Source organism: Notamacropus eugenii, chromosome 4 (assembly GCF_028372415.1).
Source record: "Notamacropus eugenii isolate mMacEug1 chromosome 4, mMacEug1.pri_v2, whole genome shotgun sequence".
NCBI classification, from domain to species: Eukaryota; Metazoa; Chordata; class Mammalia; order Diprotodontia; family Macropodidae; genus Notamacropus; species Notamacropus eugenii.
This window is the reverse complement of record NC_092875.1, coordinates 154,285,493-154,309,993: the sequence shown is the minus strand read 5'-3', so window position 1 is coordinate 154,309,993 and position 24,501 is coordinate 154,285,493. Positions and strand designations below refer to the sequence as shown.

The window sequence follows — 24,501 nt, the reverse complement described above, 5'->3', positions numbered from 1 at the left end:
AGTGTCAGCTTTCTTGTCCAATTCTCTTTTTTCTCTGTCCCAAAAAGCATGATAAATGCATTTAAACTGCTTTCATTCTTTGGACAAGTTCCTGTTGTTTCTTTTTCCCATGCTGCATATGTTCTTTAATGACTGTCCTTGCAGGGGGAGGTGGGAAAAGGCCCAGGGGTGGCGGGGGGGTGGGATATATTCTAAAGCTAGATCCATAGCAGAGGCTTCATTGATGCAGTGGGAGGATTTGTTGGTGGGTAGCAAATCCAGGCAGTCTTTAACTCTCATGGTTTATATACTTTGTCACTTGTTTTACCAACTTAAAGGAAGCTCTAGTTTTCCTCCCTCAGAGCACAGTACACTGCCCTCTCCTCTTCCCCTCAAACATCCTCCCCAATCTCCCAATGGGCCAGGGAGCTTTACTTGGCTTAACAATCGAGGACAACATAGCATGCAGCCAGATCTCATAGTCCCAAGGGGATTGGGAAAAAAAAGAATGATAACTCATGACTACTCCACGGGGAGGGAATCCACAAAAGAACTTGTTCTGCTGGTTGTGGGTCTGCACCATCATGTTTACATTTGAGGAACAGTATAATTTTCCCATTAGCTGTACCACTGATTTTTGGTGTTCTGTGTTGCATATTTATACTCCCAAGGTGGGGAATCGGACTATCAACTGAATTTTAATGAAGGCAAAATAATTTATATAGATTTATTGACTTGTTTTTAATCTTGTTTCTAAGTAATTTTCCTATGTCACTAGAAATACTAATGTTTTTCTTTTATTCTGTTCCATTTTTTTTTAATGCCTGAGTCACCTTTCTTACTGAGGTACCGAGAAGTTAAATATTAACTTTGCCAGTGTCACACAGTGAGGAAGTGTCTAATGTGGGATTTGAATCTAGGGTTCCTGGTTCCAAGGCATCAAGGGAAAATTCCCATTTTTTTTCTACCTCCTCCCTTGGCACAATAGGTCTGGAGTCAGAAAGATATAAATTCAAATCTGACCTCAAATACTAATTAGCTATGTGACAGTTCTGAGGTAGTCCTCTGACATGAGGGACTCCATCCAGAGAGGATGTAAGGTTCCCCTGTTGACCCTCGCTTTCTACAACTGGGTTCACCATGTCAGACTCACCCAGTGTAGGTATAGATGTCAATAGGTTAAGTCCTTGCCAAAGTACCCAGTTTATGTCTAAGGAAAGGTCCTTGGGCCAGCCAGAAACATCAGGGAAAACTACTCCTTGCTAAATTTGGATGCTGCAAATAACACTTAAAACAATGAGTTAGTAAAATACAAAGCTTTACTGCAAACAATGGGGAAGAAAGGGAAGGGAGGTGGCCTCCCTGAAGCTGGCCAAATTGCAGATCACAGCTCAGGACAAATAATTATTTGAAGGGTTTTCTTATCAGGGAGAAAAACAAGCTGGCAGTAGACAAAATATTATTTGGAGGACATAGCTATACCAACCATCATAAAATGTTTTTATCAGTAGTTTTCCATGAGTATGTTTTATAAGCTTACAGCCTCCTTTAAAGGGAAGCTGTCATGATGGCCTCAGAACCATCAAGTCTAATCTTCTAACAGTAGTTTCCATGCATAGATTCTATAAACTACAGCCTCCATTAAGGAGAAACTGTCTCAAGATCATTCAGCCTAATTCTTTAACAGTTACCCTGGGCAAGTCACTTAACCACTTTCTACCTCAGTTTCCTCCACTGTAAAAATGTGAATAATAATAGCATTGACCTCTCAGGGTTATTGTGAGGATCTAATGAGATAACTAGGATGGCTAGGTGGCCCAGTAGAGTGCTGGCCCTGAAGTCAGGGAGACTCATATTCTTAAGTTCAAATCTGGCCTCAGATACTTACTAGCCACATGACCCTGAGCAAGTCACTTAAACCTGTTTGCTTTAGTATTCTCATTCATAAAATGAGCTGGAGGAGAAAACGGCAAATCCTCCATTATCTTTGTCAAGAAAACTTCAAATGGGGTCAAGAAGAGTCAGACAGGACTGAAACGACTGAACAACAAAAATAAGATAACGTGTGGGATGCACTTAACATAGTGCCGAGCCTCTGCTTAATGAATATTTACTTGTACATTTCGTCCCCAGAACCACCACATACACAGATATGATATAGATGATCAAGGCTCTTGCCTGTGCAATACTGAAAGGCAATAACAGGAAGACTTGTATTCCATTTTTTTTTAAGTAGCTTTGTTTCTTGGCATATCATCATAGCAAAATATAAGCTTCTGAGGGCAGAAATTAACGTCTGTTGAATTGAATTCCATCATACCCAGACTTATTCAACCTGTTACTGCTCTCATGCTGTCAAATTCAGCCCTCCCCAACCACCCCCTACTTTTACAAACATGAATATACATAAAGGCTTCAGAAATCTTAAAATCACAGCATTTGTCAGAATTTCTCTCCAGCTGGCATTCAAACTCATTTGCAAGAACCAGGCTGGAAGATCTACCTCCATACTCAGACCTTATTCTCCCTAACATTATCACAGATCAAAGCCCAGTGTAGAGGTGATCCCTTCACAGATTGCTGGGGATCCCCACTTGACACCCCTCGTTCAACACTCACCATGATACTTTCTAATCTTCATAGTTAATCTCACCCTTTAACAGGGATGTCTAAGAGCACTATATCATACTCTCTTCTAATTCTGCTGATCACTCCCACCAGTAACACTTAGGAGAGACCCTGTGTTCTTCAGCCCTCCTCCATATCTTCTGTTAAAAGTGAGCAGAAACTAGTTTCCAATTACATTTATTCCACTGATTACCAGTTTTTTTCATACTCCTCTCCTGAGGGTGGGAGATGGGGAAATGGTGGAAGGTAGGGTATAATTCACAGTTATGGGTAGCTGTGAGTCTCCCTTAAAAATATAATACCTGTCATACTGGCATGTAAATGGCGCTTTAAGGTTTGCAGAAATTATTTACACATTATCTCATTTGATCAATCAATAAACACTTACTAACTACCCACTGTATACTAGGCACTGGTGAGAAAAGTCAAAAATGAAACAATCTCTGTCCTCAAGTAGCTTATAGTCTATTGGAATAAACAACACTTACAAATATAAGCACAAAGTAAATAAAAGGTAATTGTAGAGGAAGAGGTGGAATACAAGCAGCAGTGAGGATCAGGGAAGGCTTCCTGTAGGAGGTAGACTTTGAACTATCTCCTTCATTGATGGAAGTTAGCCATTCTAAGAGGCAGAGAGGGAATGCATTCCAGACATGGAAGACAGCTTGCACAAAGGCAGAGAGTTGAGAAACTGTATCATGTGTGAGGAAGGCTAGCTTGACTGGACCATAGTACCGAATAATAAGGATGGAAAGATAGATTGAAGACAGGTTGTAAAGGGCTTTAAATGCCAAGCAGAAGAGTTTGTATTCAATCTTAGAGGTAATAGGGACCCATTGAAAATTCTTGAGCAGGGGGCATGATACATACAAAATGCTTTTTTTAAGAAAATTAATTTGGCAGTTATGTAGAATGTCATAGAGGTGAAGCAGGGCCTGAAGACAGGGTTACTAACTAGGACATATTGCAATAGACCAGGCAAGTCATAGTGAGGGCCTGTACTAGGGTGACAGCAAGAAGATGGGTGAGAGGCATTAGGAAGGAAAATTCAGTAGAACTCAGGAGAACATGTGTGGGGTGAAGGAAAAGTAGGGATCAGGGGTGACTCTGATCTGAGTGCTTGAAAGATAGCACCCCAGAGAGAAATTTGAGTATTGGTGGGGCAGGGCGGAGTCTTATAGGAAAATTGATAAAGCACTGCTCTAAGTGCTAAGGATAGATACCAGAAAAAAAAAAAAGGCAAAGGCAGCCCCTCTCCTTAAGAAGATTGCGTTCCAATGGGTGGAGAAGGTGGTATATAAATATATATATGTATGTATGTATGTATACGTATATATACACATATACATATACACACATATATGTTTATTTAATGGTACTACTGTCCCCTCAAGTTCAACTTGTACAAAATTTTATATATATGTATATATATATATAAATTTTATACATACGTACATCTCTATATAAAATTTTGTACAAGTTGAGTTAGAGAGGACAGTGGTAACTTTAAATGGAAAAGTCCCATAGACAGTAGGAAATGGGGTATGAGAGCTCACAAGAGAAGCCAACTCAAGAAGGTTTCATAGTTACGTGTATGAAGGGGATAATTTAAACCATGAAAGTGGATGGGATCTCAGGAAGAAGGTAGTGATAGAAAGGGCAAGTATCAAGGATTCAGACTCCCAATACACACTCATTTAGGAGAGAGAAGGAAGGAATGAATCACAGTTAAGCTTCTCACCCTTTGCTCAAGCCCTCCCCCAAAAGTCTGTATTCAGCATTAAAATAAACAAGAATGATGCAGACCTGTGGCTAGGACACCCTAGCTGTAAGCAGAGGTGCAGCTCTCTGGAAGGGGCAGGCATCAGTCTTTCTTTGTACTTACCTCAGGCCACAGTGCACAGGTATACAAGGCACCATCTTGCAGCAAGTACACCCCTTCGGGTGGTGGTCAACTTGATTGTTTGGCTTGAAGGACCATATGCTACTATGCACATTGATGAATTATGAGCTTTTAGAAAATGTTGAGCTGATTAGCTTAATGGGCCACATATATTCTAGTAGGGGGCAAGGATATGTTGTACACATCAGGAGAAAGGGGTACATGAACTTTAAATAGCATAAACCTTTATCAATTTTCACAACTGATCAATCAATAAATATTCATTGAGCAACTAGTATGTACCAGGCACTGTGCTAAGTGCTAGGGATACAAAAAAAGACACCTAAAAATTCTATATTCAGTAACTCTCTAGAACTCCCAAAAGATAGCATAGCATAGTACTTAAAGAATCAGCCTTGGAATCATGAAGACCCTAGTTCAAGTGCAGTTAGGTGGCACAGTGGGATAAAGCACTGGGCTTGGAATCAGGACAACTCATCTTCCTGAGTTCAAATCCAGCCTCAGACATTTACTAGCTGTGTTACAGGCAAATCACTTACCCCTGTTTGACTCAGTTTCCTCATCTATAAAATAAGCTGGAGAAGAAAATGGCAAACCTCTCCAGTATCTTTGCCAAGAAAAGCCCCAATGGAGTCAGGAAGAGTTGGACACAACTGAAGTGCCAGAAAAGCAACAAGCAACAGTAGCAGTAGTAGTAATAGTAGTAGTAGTAGTAGTAGTAACAGTAGTAGTAGTAGTAGCAGTAGTTGTCGTCATTGTTTCTACTACAGAGAGCCTAGCTTTGATGTTCTGGCCATGTGGCCCAAATTCCAAACACGTGCATTTACCTAAAAGGTGATTTTATGGAGAATTCATACAAAGCAAGTGCTCACATGGAGGGCAGAAGAAGCAGTACAAGAATGCTCTCAAGGTCTCTCTAAAGAATTTTAGTGTTTATTGGGAGACATGGGAGACACTGCCACAGGACTGCCCAGCGTGGCACATACCTGCATCCAAGAAGTGAGTAATGTAGAATTGTAGCAGCTCAAAAGAAATGAGTGATGTGCAAATCTAGACACATCTTCGTTACAAATGTTCAAATGAACTATTTACGCCTGACCTATGGTATAACCCTCCATACTCATATTGGTCTAATGAGCTACAGCTATATGTACCTTGACCCCAACATAGTGATGCCATTGGTGTTCTTTGAGCATGAAGGATGAACAAGGATAGTAGAAGAAGTAGAGGTTGGTGGTAGTAGTAGTAGTGGTAGAAGTGGGGTGGGGGGAGCAGCAGCAGCAGTAGTGCTGGGGATACAAAGACAAAAGTGAACCTGTCCGTACCCTCAAACTCCCTATAAATCTATTTAAATAATTGAGTTTTGGTTCCAGAATTTTTATCCTTTCTCATAAGAAAAGCACAACCTTGTTTAGGGAGTAGATCAGAGAATCAACATAATTAAGTTGACATCGGAAAGTATCTAAAGAACAGCTGGGACATGTGTGATAGGACAGGTTTGTTTTCTTTCTTTTTCTCAATGTAGAAGCACAGTTGATGACTCATATGTATTGCTGACAGTCTTTAAGCAAACTGCAGCTGTCATAATAAGCCTGGGGCCTCTGGATTCAATGAAAAAGAAGGAGGAAGCTCCTGAATGCAGATGATGAATTTTGCCTGCCTTTATTTTCACTCACTTCTGTGTCTGCCCACTGGTGGTAAATCAATTCTCTTTAAACTGTTTTTGTGTTTTGGAGCAAATCATGTACAGCATTCCTTCCAAAGTATCAGTAATAGAAAAATGGATACACTTTCTACCTTGTCCCATTAAATGCACTTTGCTTCCAAGACTTTGAATTCGATGACAGAAGAAATGAGGGAGCTGGATAATTTCTGGTAAAATAGTTCATTTGAATTTGTACCTTAAGTTGAATTTAATTCATCATTACTGTGATATCTTTTGGGCTGAGTTCTATTATATCAGACATCTTGCAAACCTTCTGATATAACACAGGCTGGTATGAGCCAAAGAGACCAACATTTTTGCCCCATATTCCCACCTGGGGTAACTCAGTCAACATTTTTCACATCATATGGGTTGAGGAGGAATGGCTTTACCAAGTCATAAGCATTTAAAGTAAGACAGCATGTGGTTCTCTTGTGGGAGCTCAGATTTCTGGGATTTTTTAGTCTCAACTTTGTTATTACAAGCTCATACTTTACCCAAGGAGCCTAAACAGATAAAAAATCTCTCCTAAAATGATCCTAAAAATTGGGAGGAGAGAAAGTGCAGAACTAAAATTACCTTTTGAAATGGGGATTTTCAACGTTTGCCCAGAGATTTTATTATAAAACATAAAATTTGCTATTCAGCTGTGCAAGAATAATTCAGCCTTAAAATTTACAAAGCAGGCTATACTTGCCAAAGAGTGATTTTTTTTAAAGCTTGAGTCTGATATTTAGGGTCATGGTTTTTCTAGGTACTCAACATAATAAAATCATCTTTATGAGCACTAATCCTAGTTAGCATCATTAGGAACTGGCACAGTTTTCTTTTGACCCTCCAACCAGATGCCCCACCTTGCTCTTGGTTGGCCTTCCTCTAACCATCGTGTGAGAGAGCTTGCTCTCTTTGGCAAGTCATCCTCATGCACTTTACTGATTACTCAGGACTTTGATCCTCAATGCACTCACCTCAAACACTTCTCATTGCAATGCTCCTTGCTGTTTCTAGACCTATTGAGATTTGTCTCTTCACAATGCCTTAGAAGGTAGCAATTACTACTACTACTACTACTATCTCTATTACTACTACTATTACTACAAGTCCAATGGCAGGACAAAAGTCTAGATGACTGGTGATGGCCCCAGGATGCAATGAATGACCTTGATATCTTTGATGTCTGACTTAGCTTTAAGCACTCCACAGAACCTGCTTCATGGCCACTGGCCTTCGATGACTCTGGAAGATTGAGTGAGACTGATGACTTTGCCCAGCTCTGCCTCACTTAAATCCAGTTCACCCATGAGTCAAGACATCATCCATGGTGTCATCGGTCCCCTTCAAAAATGAAGAACAAACAACAACTATGTTCCAGGCTCTGTGCTAAGCACTTTATAAACAGTATCTCCTTTGATCCTTACAACAACCGTAGGAGGTAGGTTTTACAGTTGAGGAAACTGAGGCAAACAGAGGTTAAGTGACTTGCTCAGGATCACACAGCTAAGAAGTATCTGAGACTGGATTCGAACTCAGGTCTATTTGACTCCAGATCCAGTGCTTTTATCTATTTTGTGTGATGCCTACTTGATCTAGGCCTAACTAATCTGATTAATTATATATAAATATATATGCATATATATATTATACACATTATATATGTAATTATATACATACATATTATGTATATATATGTATATATATATTAACTAACTAGACCCTAACTAATCTGATTAATTGCTATTGTTAATGGAAGAAGGCTAGAGGAAGCACTCAGAGCCCAGACATTTTAGCAAAGGCCTTCTAGAGATAGTGCCCTTACTTTTGTCACTGAACCCAAACCAAGAGAGTAACTTAAAAAGGGAGATTTCAGGTAATTTAGGAGCGTGGATTTAAAGCTGGTTTGAGATGCCATCTACACCCAACCTCCTCACTTTCTAGGATAAGCGAACTGAGATCCAGAGAACTGAAGTGATTTGTCCAAGGTCACACAGGTAGGAAAGGGTGGAAAATCCTTCTGGCTACAAATCCTGAACTCCTTCCACTGATCCTCAATGTCTCAGCGCTAGAGTGTGGTGTCTAATGGAAAACAGAAACTTACTTTGGCTTTTAAAAGTCCTTCATAACTTGACCCCACCCTCCTCCCTACCTTTCCAGTCTTCTTACACTTCACACCCTTCCCACATAATCTGGGATCCAGTGATGCTGGCTTCCTTACTATTTCTGGAACAAAACATTTACCAGCTCTAGGCATTTTCATTGGCTATCATTCATAGCTGGAGTTCTGTTCCTCCAACTCCTAGCCTCCCTGACTTCCTTCAAGTCTCACCTGAAGTCCCATCACCTTCAAGAATCCTTTCTCAATCCCCGTGTAATTATGCTAGTACTTTTCCTTGAATGATTACCCCCAATTTATCCTGCTGACATCTTATTTGTACATAGCTGTTTGCAAGTTATCTCTCGTAGTTCTATAGTCTCTACAGGTATATAGTATTTGCCTTACAAAGGGAGTATTTCCACCAGAATGACTCTTTTGGATTTAGATGCAATCTGTTTGATAGGTTATACTAGCTGAATTAGTTGTTTCTTTTCTTGTTTTTTTTTAGATTTAAATATAAATCCATTGGAAATGGAATTTTAAATGGAAATTTAAATATTTAAATATTAAATGAAATATTTTGAATGCACTTTCTGAAGCATGACAGGTCATAGTTGGTAGCTAAATAATTTGATATTTTTCCAAAGACCCCAAATTATCTAGATAATGTAGATAGGGACTTGATGAACTAACAATTAATAGCCAAAGGTTTAGTATTTACTGTTACAAACACAGGGTCACAGATATAGAGCTGGAAGAGACCTTAGAAGTCACCAAGTTCAACCACCTAGTTTTATTGATCTGGAAATAGATACCTAGACAGGGTAAGTGACTTGCTGAAGGTCACACACTAAATCAAGTTAAAAAGCATTTATTAAGCACCTACTGTGTGCCAGACACTATGCTAAGTGCTTGGTATACAAAGAAAGGCAAAAACAGTCTCTACCTTCAAGACACTCACAGTCTAATGGGGGAGGTACATGCAAGCAACTCTGTACAAACAAGATTAATTGGAAGTAATCTCAGGGGGAAGGCACTGGCATTAATGGGGACAGGGAAAAGATTCTTGCACATATGGTGAGACTTTAGCTGAGATGTGAAGGAAGGCAGGGAAGCCAGAAGGTAGAGGTGAGAAGGAAAAACAAAAATTACTTTTAAGGTGTGATCTGTGTTAAAAGCAATTCAGCCTGAAACCCAGAGTAGAGTGTAAATGCTAGACTCATATGGCTAAATTTAGAGTTTGAGGCCGGGTTGCTGAAGAAACTTGTTTCTGATGGAAAGAAAACAGTACCTGGAGTCCTAGACAGACAGCAGAAAGGACAGACATGACTTTTTTCCTTAGGCTTTTCTGATGGGGAGAAAAAACTCTTTTTTTAAAAGGATGGAAGGGATAGGAGTTCTCTAGTAATTCACACATAATACCCAATCAGTCAAACAAATAGGCTGCTTTAGCCTGTTGTCCTGAAACCCAAAGCCACTGCTAAGCTGGAAAATCTCTTTTTCCAAGAAGAGTTAGCATGAATTAACTTAGGAATTAACCTTCTTAGGTTGAGCATCACTAAATCATATGTCAGGTTTGGTGAAGGAAGTTATTTTGTATCTGTCTTTGTATTTCTTTAAATCTTACTCATAGTCTGCTACTTTGATATTTCTGTATGGTGTATATTTCTATGCATTTATGACCGCATTGATGTGGGCACTCCCTCCAGTAGTGTAGATTATAACTCACCCACTCTTTCTCATCTTGTGCAATTCTTGCCCATGCTGGCCCAAAACTCCCTCCCACATGATCTGCCTATGGTACTTGAGGCCTTGCTCTAGGTAAGTTAACATTATCTAGGTATTCACTTGAATAAATATAATATCTTTTATTAGAGATAACATTTGTTGTCTCTCCCTCTTAATACATGACTATTTCTCAAAGACTAACCCAGAAATAGGAAAGATCTAAGTACAAGTTCTACTAGCTATGCAACCTTAAAATAGTACCTAGCACATAGTAATCATTTAGTAAATGTTTTTCTTAATTCATTGTTTGATTGATTAACATTCTTTTGTCTATGACCACCACATTGCTACTTGGGCCACCTAAAAGTTTGTCATGGAGCTGCTGGAAAGTCAGTGAAAGTGCTATCCAATTTCCCAAATTTAAACATTGTAAGTCAGTCTTCTGTCTTCTTCCTGTTCAGTCCTGGGCTCAGCTCACCAGTTATCTAAAGGACCTGTTCAAATTATATGTCCTGGGGGCAGAGCCAAGATGGTGGAGTACAAACAGAGACCTGCTACAGCTCCTTCCCTAAACCCCTCAAAAATCCTGTAAAAAATGACTCTAAATTCTAGAGTAGCAGAAGCCACAAAATGACAGACTGAAGCAAATTTCTAGCTCAAGACAATCTGGAAGGTAGACAGAAAGGCTCTATCGCTTTAGGCTGGGAGTGTGGACCATGCCCCCTCAGACTGAGTGGGAGCAGGCCTTAGGGGACTGAATCACTGGTGACTGCTGTGGATTCCTGACTTCTCAACTCACAAACACTAAAGATAGCTTCAAAGGTCAGTGAGAAGGGTCTCTCACCTGGTAGAGAGGAGAGTAAGGTCCAGCCCCAGCCCCAGGGCAGCTGCAACTACTACTTAAGTGGAGGCTGTGTGTGTATATATATATATATCCTGATGGGCCAATTCAATGGGCTACCCATGAGATTGTAGATCATGATCTCATATGCATTCTCATGGCTTTTCTTTTTTTTCTTTTAAATAGCATTTTATTTTTTACATTTGCATGTAAAGACAATTTTTAACATTCATTTTTATGTAAAATTTTGAGTTCCAAATTTTTTTTCCTCCCCAAGATAGTAAGCAATTTGATATAGGTTATATATGTGCAATCATGTAAAGCATATTTCCATATTAGTCACATTGTGAAAGAAAAGAGCTAAAGGGGAAAAAACCATGGAGAACATAAAGAAAATAAAAATAGTACGCTTCGATCTGCATTCAGACTCCACAGTTCTTTCTCTGGATGTGGGCAGCATTTTCCATCAGGAGCCTTTTGGAATTGTCTTAGATCACCGTATTGCTGGGCAGAGCTATGTCAGTCATAGCTGATCATTGCTCAATGTTGCTGTTACTGTGCACAATACTCTCCTGGTTCTGCTCACTTCCATGGTTTTTCCTCTAAGAATTACTAGGTTGCTTTCTTCTGAGTGACTCTGGATCTCATTAAAAAGGCCCTGTAGTATTCTGAGGCTTGATTCAAGCAATTCAACAAAGGCTATTTACATTCAAGGCCCTAGCGCTAGGCACTAGAAATCCCAAGACAAAAATGAAACCATTCCTGCCCTCCATGAGCTTATGTTCTCCTGAGGTTTGTGACATGTATATAGATAAACATATTCAAGCTTCTCCCTAAAACAAAGTCCTGTTCTTTTAACAACAGTATTCTTCTGATGAAGCTGTATAGGGTTGTGAGATATGGCATAAAATAATAGCTAGCATTTATATAGCGCTTTAAGGTTTGTGAAATGTTTTACATATGTTATATCTTCATATCCACCCTGTGAGGCAAAAGCTGTTATTGTTCCCATTTTATAGATGAGGAAACTGAGGTTGAAGGAAATTAAGTGACTTACCCAAGGTTACAGCACAAGTCACAGAACAGGTAGGATTAGAATTTAGGTCTTCCTAACTCCAAGTCCAACACTCTTGCAATATACTGTTCTGCTTAGCTTCCTAAGAATATCACAGTTCTGAAGAATGAAAGTTGTGGTTCACTGGAGAGGTACTGCATGGTAGACATGAGTAGGCTGCTTTGGCTGCCAAGAATTATGCAAGAGAAGTGGCATCAAGGATGCCATCAGAGAGAAGTATGAACCAAAAGAAAGCAAGCCAGTGATGCAGTGAGAATGCTAAAGAACCAGTGCTCCACTGGTAGCCATACAATTTCAAGTATAAGGTGATTGGACCCTCTAAGGAGCACTTTACAGAGTAATTTAGAAGAGGGTAATCCACAATGAGAGGTCATGGGTGGATTGCCATCTGCAATGTTTTTAAATGCAACAAAACTATATTTTAAAATGTAAAAACCATTCTTAGGTCAAGGGTGGCGCAAAAGCAGGCCTGAGGATTTGGCTAAAGGCCATGGTTTTCCTATTACTTTGATGAATCACAGGATCATAGATTTAGGCCAGGGAAAGGAATAAGAGCCTGGAGAAACTTTGCTTTCTGATTTCACCAAACTCTTCCAAGTCCCATTTCTTTTAGAGATCTTGGAGGAGAAAATACTGTGATCCCAACCTCCAAGGTCTTCCAACTCACCTCTGGGATTATAAGCCATAGCACTGACACCCAAAGAAGTTTGACTTCAAAGTCCTTTGTCCGCTACTTAGGTTTTATTACCAGTACAGAAAGAACTTGCCCCATGGGGTGAAAAACACTAGAAAATCACTGGTGTTTTTCAAAAGCCTAAGCTATCATTTGAAAACATCTGTATTGGTTTCTGATTGATCTGCCCACTTCCAGAAAAACACTCCAGTTGTTTTCTCAAAACCCAGTCTGTATCCATTGCATCGTATTTGTTTAATTAAATTAATCCCCCACTATATCTTCCCTTCAGTCTGTACTAATCCCAATGGTCATAAATCCCAGAGACTATAAAAACAGCATGAAAGACAAGAACAAATCAAACCAACTGGAAAGCTTTCCATTTGAGGGAAAGAGGCCAGTGATTCGTGAGTGTAAATGTAAAGGGGGAAGGACTTATCTTCATGGCAGACAGGAACTACCTAATCATTAAACAAAATCCTGGTTTGATTTGTCAACAGCCCTTGTCCTTGACAGGGCTATCTTTTTAGCAATAACCACAGCTAGCTATTTTTAGTGCAACCTCCTCATTTTTACAGAAGGGGAAATCAGGACCTAGAAAAATTCGGTGACTTGCCCAAAGTTACATAGGTAAGTAAGTCAGCCAGGTGAGATTTAAGCCCCTAATTCAAAATCCAGTGCTATTTATGCTACACCATACAGTCACTTCACAATGCATTACCACACTTTGGTGAGTCATGAAGATACGTGGGGTTGTCACGTCCTGGCTTTCTTCACCCTCAGGAACTGTCTGCTTGCCTATCTCATTTTTGGCTTCAAATGCCTACACACACCCAGAATCCAGTCTTCCAAAGTCAAAAGCCCACAAGTTCCTCTGAAGGCCCATATGCAACTTAAACAGGCCCATCAAGTTGAAAAAGATGCCTCCAACTGCTGATATCACCACACTTGTGGTTAATCCAGCCAACAGGAAAATGTGGCCACAGCTTCCAAAGAGAGCAGAAGTTCATAACAGGAAGCTAAATGAAACATATTTCATGAAGCTACTGAATTCAAAAGTCCCTAATCCTGGACACAGTATTTCTTCTTGGGTCCAGAACAGGGTTCTCCAAAGAGGGGATAACGACCTGACCCCAAGGGATATATGATCAACCAGTTAAAGGTGGGAGTATGGGATTCTTCCTCTGACAGTCAGTCATGGGGCCTTATCGCTAATTCAACCCATACTTACCATTTTCCCCTAAAACTCTGTCCTGTCCTTCCAATGACAAGCTCTCCTCTTCTGAGATAATTATCTGTTCTCTCAGGGCAGTTATAACCTAAGCCAGGGGTGGGGAACTTGTGGCCTCAAGGCCACATGAGGAGCCTCTAGGTCCTCAAGTGTAGCCCTTTGACCGAACTGTTCAAGGGCTAACTGAATTGTTCATTCAAAGAACTGTACCTGAGGACCTAAAGGTTCCTCACGTGGCCTGGAGGCCTCAGGTTCCCCACCCCTGACTATAGAACAGCTACATAGTTATCCCTGGAGAAATTTTCCCCTGTACACATATACATGCACAAAAACACATATCTATCACCTGACTCCCAGATCACCTCATGACTAGAGCAGACACCCTTCAGAATGCCAGTTCTGTTCTCTGGGGCATTGACTGATAAGTAAGAGCAATCCTCATCTCCCCTTTTCCAGATAGTTGGGACAGAATGAACTCCATTGGATGAGCAGGCACAGATGGGTAGTCATCTGAATTGGAGAGTTCATTAGATTATTTTCCTTCTCAAAAACCTGTGCTTCTTCCAAATTTCTCTATTACTGTCAAAAACTCAACCATCCTTTTAATTGCCTAGTTTTATAACCTTGGTATAATCTTCAAATCCTCACCCTCACCATTGATTATCGACAATTTCTCTTGTATGTAGCTAGTTGTTTTACATGTTATCTCTCCCACTAGACTGACTATGAGCTTCTAGAAAGAAGGGACTATTTTTTGTCCTTTTTTTTTTGGTATCCCCAGCTCTTAGCAGAGTGCCTGACACATAATAGGCTCTTCATAAAAGTTTGTTCACTTGTTGACTGGCCTACTATTCAGAGCCAGAAGACTCAAAAAAAAAAAGAAGAAGAAGAAGAAGAAGCCGCAAATTCAACTAACTAAACAATAGGAAGCATAGGAAATGACTTCATGGGTGATAGATCCAAATCTGAGGTGCAGAACGAGGTCTGTCTGTGCTGAGGAACCTTGGGAAAAAAGCCAAGGAAGGAGAAACATGGAACATGGACAACTCACAGTTTGGACCCTACAAGGAGACAGCCTGAGCCAATACTGTGAGCTGGCCATACTGACTCCTCCAATTAGCAACTAATGAGATGTGAGGTTTGAGATTTTTTTTGAATAACATTTTATTTTTTTCCCAATTACATGTAAAAACAATTTTGAACATTCATTTTTTAAAAGTTTGAGTTCTAAATTCTCCCCTTCCCCCCCTGTCCACCTCTCTGATATGGTAAAGTTGATATGCTACACATGTGCAGTCATGCAAAACATACCTCCACATTAGTCGTGTTGTAAAAAAAAGACAGACCAAAATTAAAAAATCCCCCAAAATTAAAGTGAAAAATAGTATCCTCTGATATATATTCAGATTCCATCAGTTCTTCCTAATGAGATGTTTATAGTGATTTAGGAGCTTTCCCTTGGACCACTCCATGAGAAGAACAAAGTATTATTAACCCCATTTACACATGTGGGAACTGAGACCTAGAAACATGGAATGACTTGCCTGGCTCAGAATTTGAACTCTTGATTCGAATCTAACACACTTTCCACAATATCAAAAGACCTCTCATTTGTTAAATAGATAAATTTCTCTTTATTATATTGAACAAAATACTCCATCAATGTTTTCTGATTCCTGCCACCACCACCCTACCCTCCCAGCCCAAGCCCCATCCCCCACTCCTTCCACCCACTCCATCACCTGCCCCAGGCTCTAATAAAGAAATAAATGGCAAATTAATTTCTCTTATGTGAGTCAAACCATCTGTGCTGGGAAAGAGCATTATAAAAAGAGCTTGTTTGTTGAATGAAAAGAATGAATCCATGATGGATTGATGATATCTCTGACCTTTATTACCCTTTAATATAAGTTTAATTTAAGTTCTGATCTCATAAATATATTTCTATAAATGCATTCCTGCAGTTGTTTCTGAATAAAGAGACAGGGTTTATAAGCACCCTGTGAGCACTTAGCAAGTTTTGACCAAACAACAATGGTAACTTATCATAAGAATCCAGGCACCTTTTGTAATTTACATTGTCTAGCACTCTCCTCCAGGTTTTCCATTTATCATTTTTCCCTCAGTTATTTATTAGGGAAATTATTTTATTTATATTATTTATTTATTTATTTTATTAATGATTATTAATAATCACAATTATTTTAGTAATAACTCATAAAAGTCAGAAGTGGGGTTTGAAGTCAGGTCTTCCTGTCAAGTCAACAAGTATTTATTAAGCCTTACTATTTGTCAGGCACTTCCTTGTGGAATGAAGATACAATCAGAAAGATGAGCCCTGCCCTCAAAGAGCTTACATTTTTTCGAGGCTATAGGGGTTAAGTAACTTGCCCAGAGTCACACAGCTAGTAAGTATCAATGGTGTGATTGGAACTCAGGTCCTCCTGACTCAAGAGCCTGTGCTCTATCCACTGTGCCACCTAGCTGCCCCAAGCAGCTTATATTCTAATGAGAGAACAGCAAATAAAAAGGAGCTGAAAAGGTTCGGAGGAAGAGATTACGATACCAGGAATACAGCCTAGAGAGGAATGAAACCCCGGTGTCCTGGATGGTTTTCTTAAAATGGCGGTTCTGGAAGGAACCACTCAAGCCGAGAGAGAGACCACAAAGCAAAGGTGCTTTCAGTGTGTGAAGTTCATGGGTGTAGTGAGCTTCCAGGGTAAAGAAGCTTCTGGAACATAATAGAGAAGATCCTGGAGACTCAGAAATATAACTCAGAGAGGAATGAAGAAAGAATCCTGACTCCACTTTCCACACACCAACTACAGCACCACACTTATTCCTAAGACATTTGACAAGGAATGTATCCTGATGGGCTAATAAAAGCTCAGGAATTCTTGGATCTGTCATTAGTGATATGGGTCATTTAATTGCCCTTTGCCTCAATTTCCCTATCTATAAAATGTGAAAGACAGTGGGGAGGAAGGTTGGTAGAAAATCCTTTGAAAGTGATGAAGGACAAGATTTGGTTTAGTTTCAAAGTACTTTTAAATTTATAAGGGGAAGAATTGTGTCTAGGGTGTTATCTTTGTACTGTATCTAACAGGATTCTTGATGCAAGGACTCTAGTGTTTGGTGGCGGTGGTAATTTAAAGTGCTGAAGAACTGTAAATTAAATCGTCTCGTGCTTTGAAATCCCTGAAGATAAAGCTTTGTCTATGGTCTCCACACAAACATCTTCTAACGGCCTCACCCTGTGTTTCAGTTCAGGATCTATGTGAAATGCAGGACCATGCCTGTGAGCAGATCTGTGTGAATGTTCCCGGATCTTACGTGTGCCAGTGCTATAATGGTTACACCCTCGCTGAAGATGGAAAGAAATGTGTCAGTGAGTATTGATGCTAAACTGATATATTATGGAAGAAACAGGTGAGGGGAAGGGAGAAGAGGGCACCAAGGTGAGAAAGCACTCTGTGTTTCCAAGTGAGCAGTTAGAGCTGGTTGGGTTTAAGCCCCGCCCTCTCCTCCATCAAATAGAAGCTGATACCTTCACAGACTTTTTCACAGGCACACAGACAAGAATGGAAGGTATCTCAAAAGGCATTCTACTATAGTGGAATTGGTCTGTTATTCTTGGGGTGCTTTTATAGCCCAAGATGCCAAAAGCAGAAGAGCAGGTCACCATTTAAAGTGAAAAATCTAAGACTTTAAATACTTCTTATATTCATTCTGAAATGACTAGAAAATATCGCCACAATTAGATCATATAGAAAGCAGACCCTTGAAAAGAGATTTTTTTCAGTCAGCTGTTGGTTAGACTAGATGACTTCTGAAGTCCTTTCCAGCTCCTGAGATCTGTGATTCTGTGTGTGGAGGCTGGATGGGCCCCAGGCAATGGGTTGAGGAGTATGCTGATTCCTGAGACAGGGAATGAGAGAGGGTAGAAGTATGTGATTAATTGGGCTTGGAACAACGTTCTGGGGGATGCTAGAAACCTAGCTGAGGTTAGGCATATTAATATGGAGAGATGTATAGGTAATGCTGAATTTGGAATGTTATAGAATACACGCCCAATTGTACACAAGGCATAGTTTTAGTTAATTTTGGGGTTCTCAGCAATTTATAGTTGTGATTTGCCATTCACTTGGCATACGATAATCAAGAGATAACAGTGACATGATTACCCAGGAGCTAAATTAGCCAAGTTAGCTAATAAGCCAAACTTAATAATAGCTATTTTCCTATTGCCCATAAGTGGATAAGATTACCCATCCTCTTTTCTAGCTATTGGTCCCAAGTATGGAATAAGAGAGAGTGGATGATGAAAGAGTAAAAAGGGGCCCCAGAGACCATCAGGTTGAACCCATACCTACACAGAAATACTCTTTACAACATCCCAACCAGTGGTCAACCATCCAACCTCCCCACCAACCAATTGCAGTGATGGTTTACTTAACTACCTTCTGAAGTAGGCTACTCCATTTTAAAATAGCTCTGTTAGGAATTTTGTCCTGAGGTTGGGCTGGAGTTTGTCCCTGCAACTTCTACCCATTATTCTTCTGAAGTCAAATAAAGCAAATCTGATTCAACTCAGTTCAATTCAATTTATCGATTTAATATTTATTTATATTATATATTTATATGTATATATCTATAAATATATAATATATTTATAATATTATTTGTTATTATTAAATTTATTCAATGCTCATTACATGCAAGGCACTGGGAAAATACAAAGCCAAAATGACAAACAATTCCTGCTTTCAGAGGGCTTACATTCTGGGCATCTCTCTTCCACAAATTCCCCTTCAAATAATCAATGAGAGTAACCACGTCTTCTCTCCTCAAAATTAAATATTCCAAGTTCCTCCAACCAATTCTTTTGATATGGTTTATAATCAGTCAGTCAGTGTACAAGTGTTCATTGAGCGCCTAATATGTGTCAGGCACTGTGCTCTCACCACGTTGGTCATACTCTTACTCTGTACGCTCTTCAGATTGTAAAAGTCCTTCCCGTAGGAACTGGCAAGTAACAAGCATTTATTAAGTGCTTATTACGTACCAGTCATTATACTAAGTGCTGGGTGCCAGTAAAAAGAAGGCTAGGAGCTACCCATGAGGAGCTCGTATCCTAATGGGGAAAGATAACACATAAAAATGGGAGCTCCCATCAAATTGAGAGTAGGGAGAAGGAGAGGCCCACATTGGCACAGTGACTATGTCCAGAGAATCAAGAACAGCTGGTCTGAGCCCTTTTCCAAGAAGGGAAGAACTCTCTCAGGAAGAATTTACCACTGAGAGAAGGGGCCCACAGGAGCTGAACTGAGGCCTATTAAAAGCATAATAAGTTGGAATATCACTTACTTTACTGATTCTAGAAAGGTTTGCATTAACATTTTCAGTTATACCTCTTGCAGTTAAAGATCTTGCTGAACTTGCAGTTCGCTAAAACTCCCAAGTTTTTTTCATTGGAACTCCTGTCAAGGCCCGCCTTTCTCAATCAGTACTTCTGCAGTTAATTTGCTTTTACCCCAAATACAGAACTTTATACTTATCCCTATTAAATGTTATTAAATTGGGTCAGCCTCAACAGCCTGCCCAGATCTTTTACTGTCTTAACACTGAGTATTATCCCCTCACAGGTTTGGGTCATCCACAATTTTTGATAAGCATGTCAATGGTGTTTTCATACAAGTCATTAACAATTTTGTTGAACAGAATGGGGCCAAAGACTCAAGAACCTCCTTTCAGGTCATCCTTGTTCTAATAATCAATATTCTTTGAGCTCAGTCATTGACACGGAATCAGATCCACTTACATCATACTACGATCCAGTCCACATCTCTCCATCTTGTCCACAAGAGAGATTTTGTCAAATGTCTAGCTGAGATATAGGTGTATTATGGCCATATTGATTCCCAGATATACCAGTATCCTGCCAAAAAAGGTCACAAGTCAGTCAAGCACAACTTGTTCTTGATAAATGAGAGCTAGCTCTTGAAGACTGTCACTTCCCTAAGTGCTTACAAACCATCATCTTAATAATATATTCAATAATTTTGCCAGGAATCAAAGTCAAGTTCACTGGCTTATGGTTAAAAGAAGTCTAATAATAATAGCTACCATTTTTATAGTGCTTAATGATTTGCAAAACACCTTATAAATATCATCCCATTTTATCTTTACAGCAACCCTGGGAGGTACATACCTCCCAGGAAAGTGAGGTGAAATGATTTCCCCATAGTCACATAGCTAGTAAGTGCCTGAAGGAGAATTTGAACTAGAGACTTCCTAAATCTAGGTCCAACACCTATTCAAGGTATCCCCTTTTGGTTGTTGTTCATTCATTTCAGCTATCTCTGACTCTTCATGACCCCATTTGGGGTTTTCTTGGCAAAGATGTTGAAGTGGTTTGCATTCCTTCTCTGACTCATTTAACAGATGAAGAAACTGAGGCAAATGGTTAAGTGACTTGCATAGGTCACAGAGCTAGTAAGTGTCTGAAGTCAGATCTGAACTTAGGAAAAAGTCTTCCTGATTCCAGGCCCAGTGCTCTACTCACTGCACCACCCAGCTGCCCATTATATCACCTCACTGCTTCAAATTCTCTTTCATCCCCTTTGCAAAATCAGAACTACATTACCCATCTCTCTACCTATGGCACATTTCCTACCCTCCACTATTCTTCCAAGGTCATTGACAACAGGGCAGTTGTCATATCCGAAAGTTCTTTCAGAGCCTTGGGATTTAGTTTGCCTCAATTTTTGACTTTATATTCCCAGCACTGAGCTCTGAACATATTGGGAACTCAACCAATTGTTGATCAAAGTTCTCCATAACCTTTCCCCCAAAAAACACACCTTTCCAGTCTTCTGACATCTTACCTCGCCTTCCCTTCTATCCTTTAGTCCAGTGGTACTGGCTTCTTTGCTGATCCTTGAATAAGATACTCCATTTCCTGGCTCTGGGTATTTTCTCTGGGTGTCCCCCATTCCTGAAATGCTCTTCCTCATCTACCCTGGCTTCCCTGGCCTCCTTCAAATTCCAGCTAAAATCTCCTCTTCTTCAGGAAGCCTTTTCCTATCTGCCTTAATTCTAGTGCCTTGTCTCTGTTGAATATTTCCAATTATAGCTTGTTTATACATGGTTTGTGTTTATCTCCCCCATTAGATCATGGGCTCCTTGAGAACAGGCCATCTACTTTGTATCCCAAATATTTAGCACAGTGCCTGTCACATAGTAGGCATTTAATAAATATTTATTGACCGACTAGCTATTGATTGAGGGTAGGTAGCTAAACACAGGCTTACTGTAACTAAAGCTAACATTTAAATAGTTCTTTATGGTTGGTCAAGTGTTTTGCCTACATTATATCTCATTTGATCCTCATAGCAACCCTGTGAGGTCGGTATAAAACGATCACGCTCGTTTTATAGATGAGAAAACAGGCAGAGTTTAGGTGACTTGCCCAGGGTCACACAGTTAGTAAGTGTCTGAGCTGGAATCTGAGCCCAGATATTTCTGACTCCAAGCCCAGTGTTCATAATTTTCTCTATCATGCAGTTTTTTACTACTCCATCATCTGAAGATGATTCTTCCTGAAGCAAAATGAGAGTTAAGTAGTTTTACATTTTATCCATCATCTTTTATCATCCTCCTTTCCCCCTCCTAAATAAATAACAGTTCAAACCCTTCTTTGACCTTCCTCTTTAAGCCCAGGATAGACTTTAAAAGCCCTTTTATTGTCCTTGGGATTCATTTCTGGTCTCACATTTATTGAGTTCTGGAATTACTGATTCTTATGAAACCATGCCGCTATTTTTAATTCACCCTGTTATCAATCATCACTGCCTTTTCTTTCTTGAAACTGAGTTCCTTGCATATCCACTTTCCTTAGAGTCTCCCTACCCCCACCATTCCCATCAGAACAATTTGTGTTTGCATCATCTGAATTTTATTCTTGTGAGCGTCCCATCTCTCTTGTACCAATCTTCCCTGTGTGATTTTTAGGCCTGTCTTTTCTCTGAGCAATTTGAAGTCCACTGTCACCAGTTCTAGGCTTTGGGACAGACTCAGAATCCAGGTACTTCCCTCTTCATCTGTTACAAACTCTCAAGTAACACAGTCCCTTCCTCCCAAGGCTCTGGTCATTTCTGTCTTGGCCCCATCTGAGGGTACTTCTGTCATCATCCATCATCAAGCTTTGGAGTGGGAAGTTTCCTTCTCAATTCAACAAACATTTATTGAGCACATAATGTATTCATGGCATTGTGCTAGGCACTGGAAATACAGAGAAGCATAACACAGTCCCTGCTGGCAAGAGGATAATAACCCAGGTAATGGTAAATAACAATATATGACAGCAGGTGTGGAGTGCCGAAGGAATGATAGAGGCAATAAGGATAAAGTGATCTCTCTCAAGTCCCTCCTGATTCTAAGGAGTTGTGAGTCTGTGAGTTCAGAAGAGGGGAAACTTCCCAGCAGCTGAGCTAAGAGGGGTAGAGAAGAAAAGGCAGGGTATTCTAGGCTATCCAAATGATATAAGCAAGTGCTTGAAGGTAGGAATGTTCATGGTGTGTTTTGGGAAAGAGTGAGAAGACCAATTTGGCTGAACAAGAGGGCTCATTTACAAGAGTAGAATAAGAGGAGACAAAGTTGGAGAGGGAGGAAGAGGCCAGATTATGGATTCTTTGAAAGCAAAACCAAAGATTCTGGGCATTTTCATAGAGATAGTCATGGGGTGATATTCCTCAGAAGCTATTTAGTTCAACCTCATTTTTAGTGATGATGAAGATTGGAAGAGGTCCAGTGAAGCTAAGTGACTTGCCCAAAGTGACATAGTTAAGTGTCAACAGTGGGGTTTGAACCCAAGTTCTCTAAATCTAGGTCCAACCCTCTTTCCACTGTGCTGTGCTGGTTTCTGAATGTGCATGGGGGAAGGGAGTGGTAGGTAATTACAAAAGGTTGTTTTAGGCATATTAATTTGGCAATGTTATGTAATCTAGATTGGACACAGGAGAGGTTAGCAGCAAGAAGATCCATAAGGAGACTATTGCAGTAAAGGTGTGAGACGATGAAGTCCTAGATGAAGGTGATGTTCATAAAAATGGAAAAGAATTGGTTGAATTTCTGAAAGAAAAATCTGAAGAACTGGTGGTGCACTTGATATATAAGGGGAGGAAAAAGGGAGGCTCTAAGGATTCCTTCAAGATCTTGAGCCTTGGAAGCCATTAATTAGCCCCATTAACCCAAATGAAGAAGAGCTGGTTTGGAGGGAAGGACAATGACTTCAATTTTAGACAAATAGAAATCAAGGTGATAGTAGGACATCAGCAGATAGAGCTGCCCAGCAGATATGTAGAGAAGCACAACCAAAAGTCAGGAAAGCAGGGTGGGTGGGGAGGAAGAAAAGGAGAGAATTTGGAACTCAGAGTTTTCAAAAGGAATGCTAAAAATTGTTTGTACATGCAACTGGGAAATAAATTATACAGGCAGTGGGGTATAGAAATCTTTCTTGCCCTACGGGAAAATAGAAGGGAAGGGCACAAGATAAGGAGTGGTGGTGATAGAAGGAGGGGCAGATCAGGGGATGGGGTAATCAGAATGCATACCATCTTGGGTGGGGGAGGGGAGAGATGGGGAGAAAATTTGGAACTCAAAATCTTGTGGAAGTGAATGGTGAAAATTTAAAATAAATTAATTAATAAAGAAAAAATAGGAAAATTGTTTGTCTCTGTTTTATTTCTCAGGGGGTGAGTGACTAAGGCACAAAGCTCTTTTGAATATTCAAGATGCTGTCTGTCAAGGTCATTTATATCAGGGTCTAAGCCAGTCTCATTAAATTTGTCTTGACTCAAGCACCACTTCATAACAATAATTCTTCCCTGGTTTCTCCTTTACCCCTCAAAAAAAAAGTCAGAAAAGTAATCATGGCTTTGGAAGCCATCTTTCTACAGGTGATCATTGAAGCCATGGGAATAGACCATGATGAGTCATTTACATTGACATCAAACTCTAAGGTTTACAAAATGATTTCCTCACAGTTCTATAAGCTTATGAGACTTAGTCAACATAGTTTACCCAATGAACCTTGAGCTCAGCATGTCTAAAACTGAGCTTGTTCTCCTCTCCCCCTAAATTCACCTCTCCTTCAAACTTTCCTCTTTGCAAGGAGGATACCATTACTTTCCCAGTCATCTATACAATACATATTGTCAGAGTCTTCTTTGACCCTTCCCCTCCCTCATCCCATATCCAAGCAGTTGCCAGGCATGGTCGATTCTGCCTCCACTACGTCTCTTGAATCCATTCCCTTCTCTCCACTCAACATCATCTTCAGGCCCTCATCACCTTAGACAGACTCTCAAATGGATCAATGATCTCTTCAGTTTGAGAATTTCCTCCATCATGCAGATCATTACCCATCCTTGCCTGCCCATGTTGTGGGACTCTCATTCATTTTTCTCCAAATTTTCGCTGAAGGAGTCTACTCAGTGGGTTGAAAGTCTTCCTCATTTTCTAGGAGGGTACCAGTGGAACCCTCTGGCTATCCATCTGTCATCCTTCACTCTCAACATGTGACCAGTCCATCTTCTCTTTCTGTCATTCAATTCTAATGACATCATTTATTTCCATTCTTTTTT

The 24,501-nt window shown here is 40.0% G+C and overlaps 1 protein-coding gene across 3 annotated transcripts in view; it reads left to right on the top strand.

Moving 5' to 3' along the window:
• MATN2 (matrilin 2) overlaps positions 1–24,501 on the top strand; it is a 203,856-nt gene that overhangs the window by 98,898 nt on the left and 80,457 nt on the right. For all 3 annotated transcript variants that reach the window (XM_072603435.1, XM_072603436.1, XM_072603434.1), the window contains exon 5: positions 17,121–17,243. In XM_072603435.1, coding sequence (XP_072459536.1) covers positions 17,121–17,243 — 123 coding nt within the window. The remainder of the gene's footprint in view (positions 1–17,120; positions 17,244–24,501) is intronic.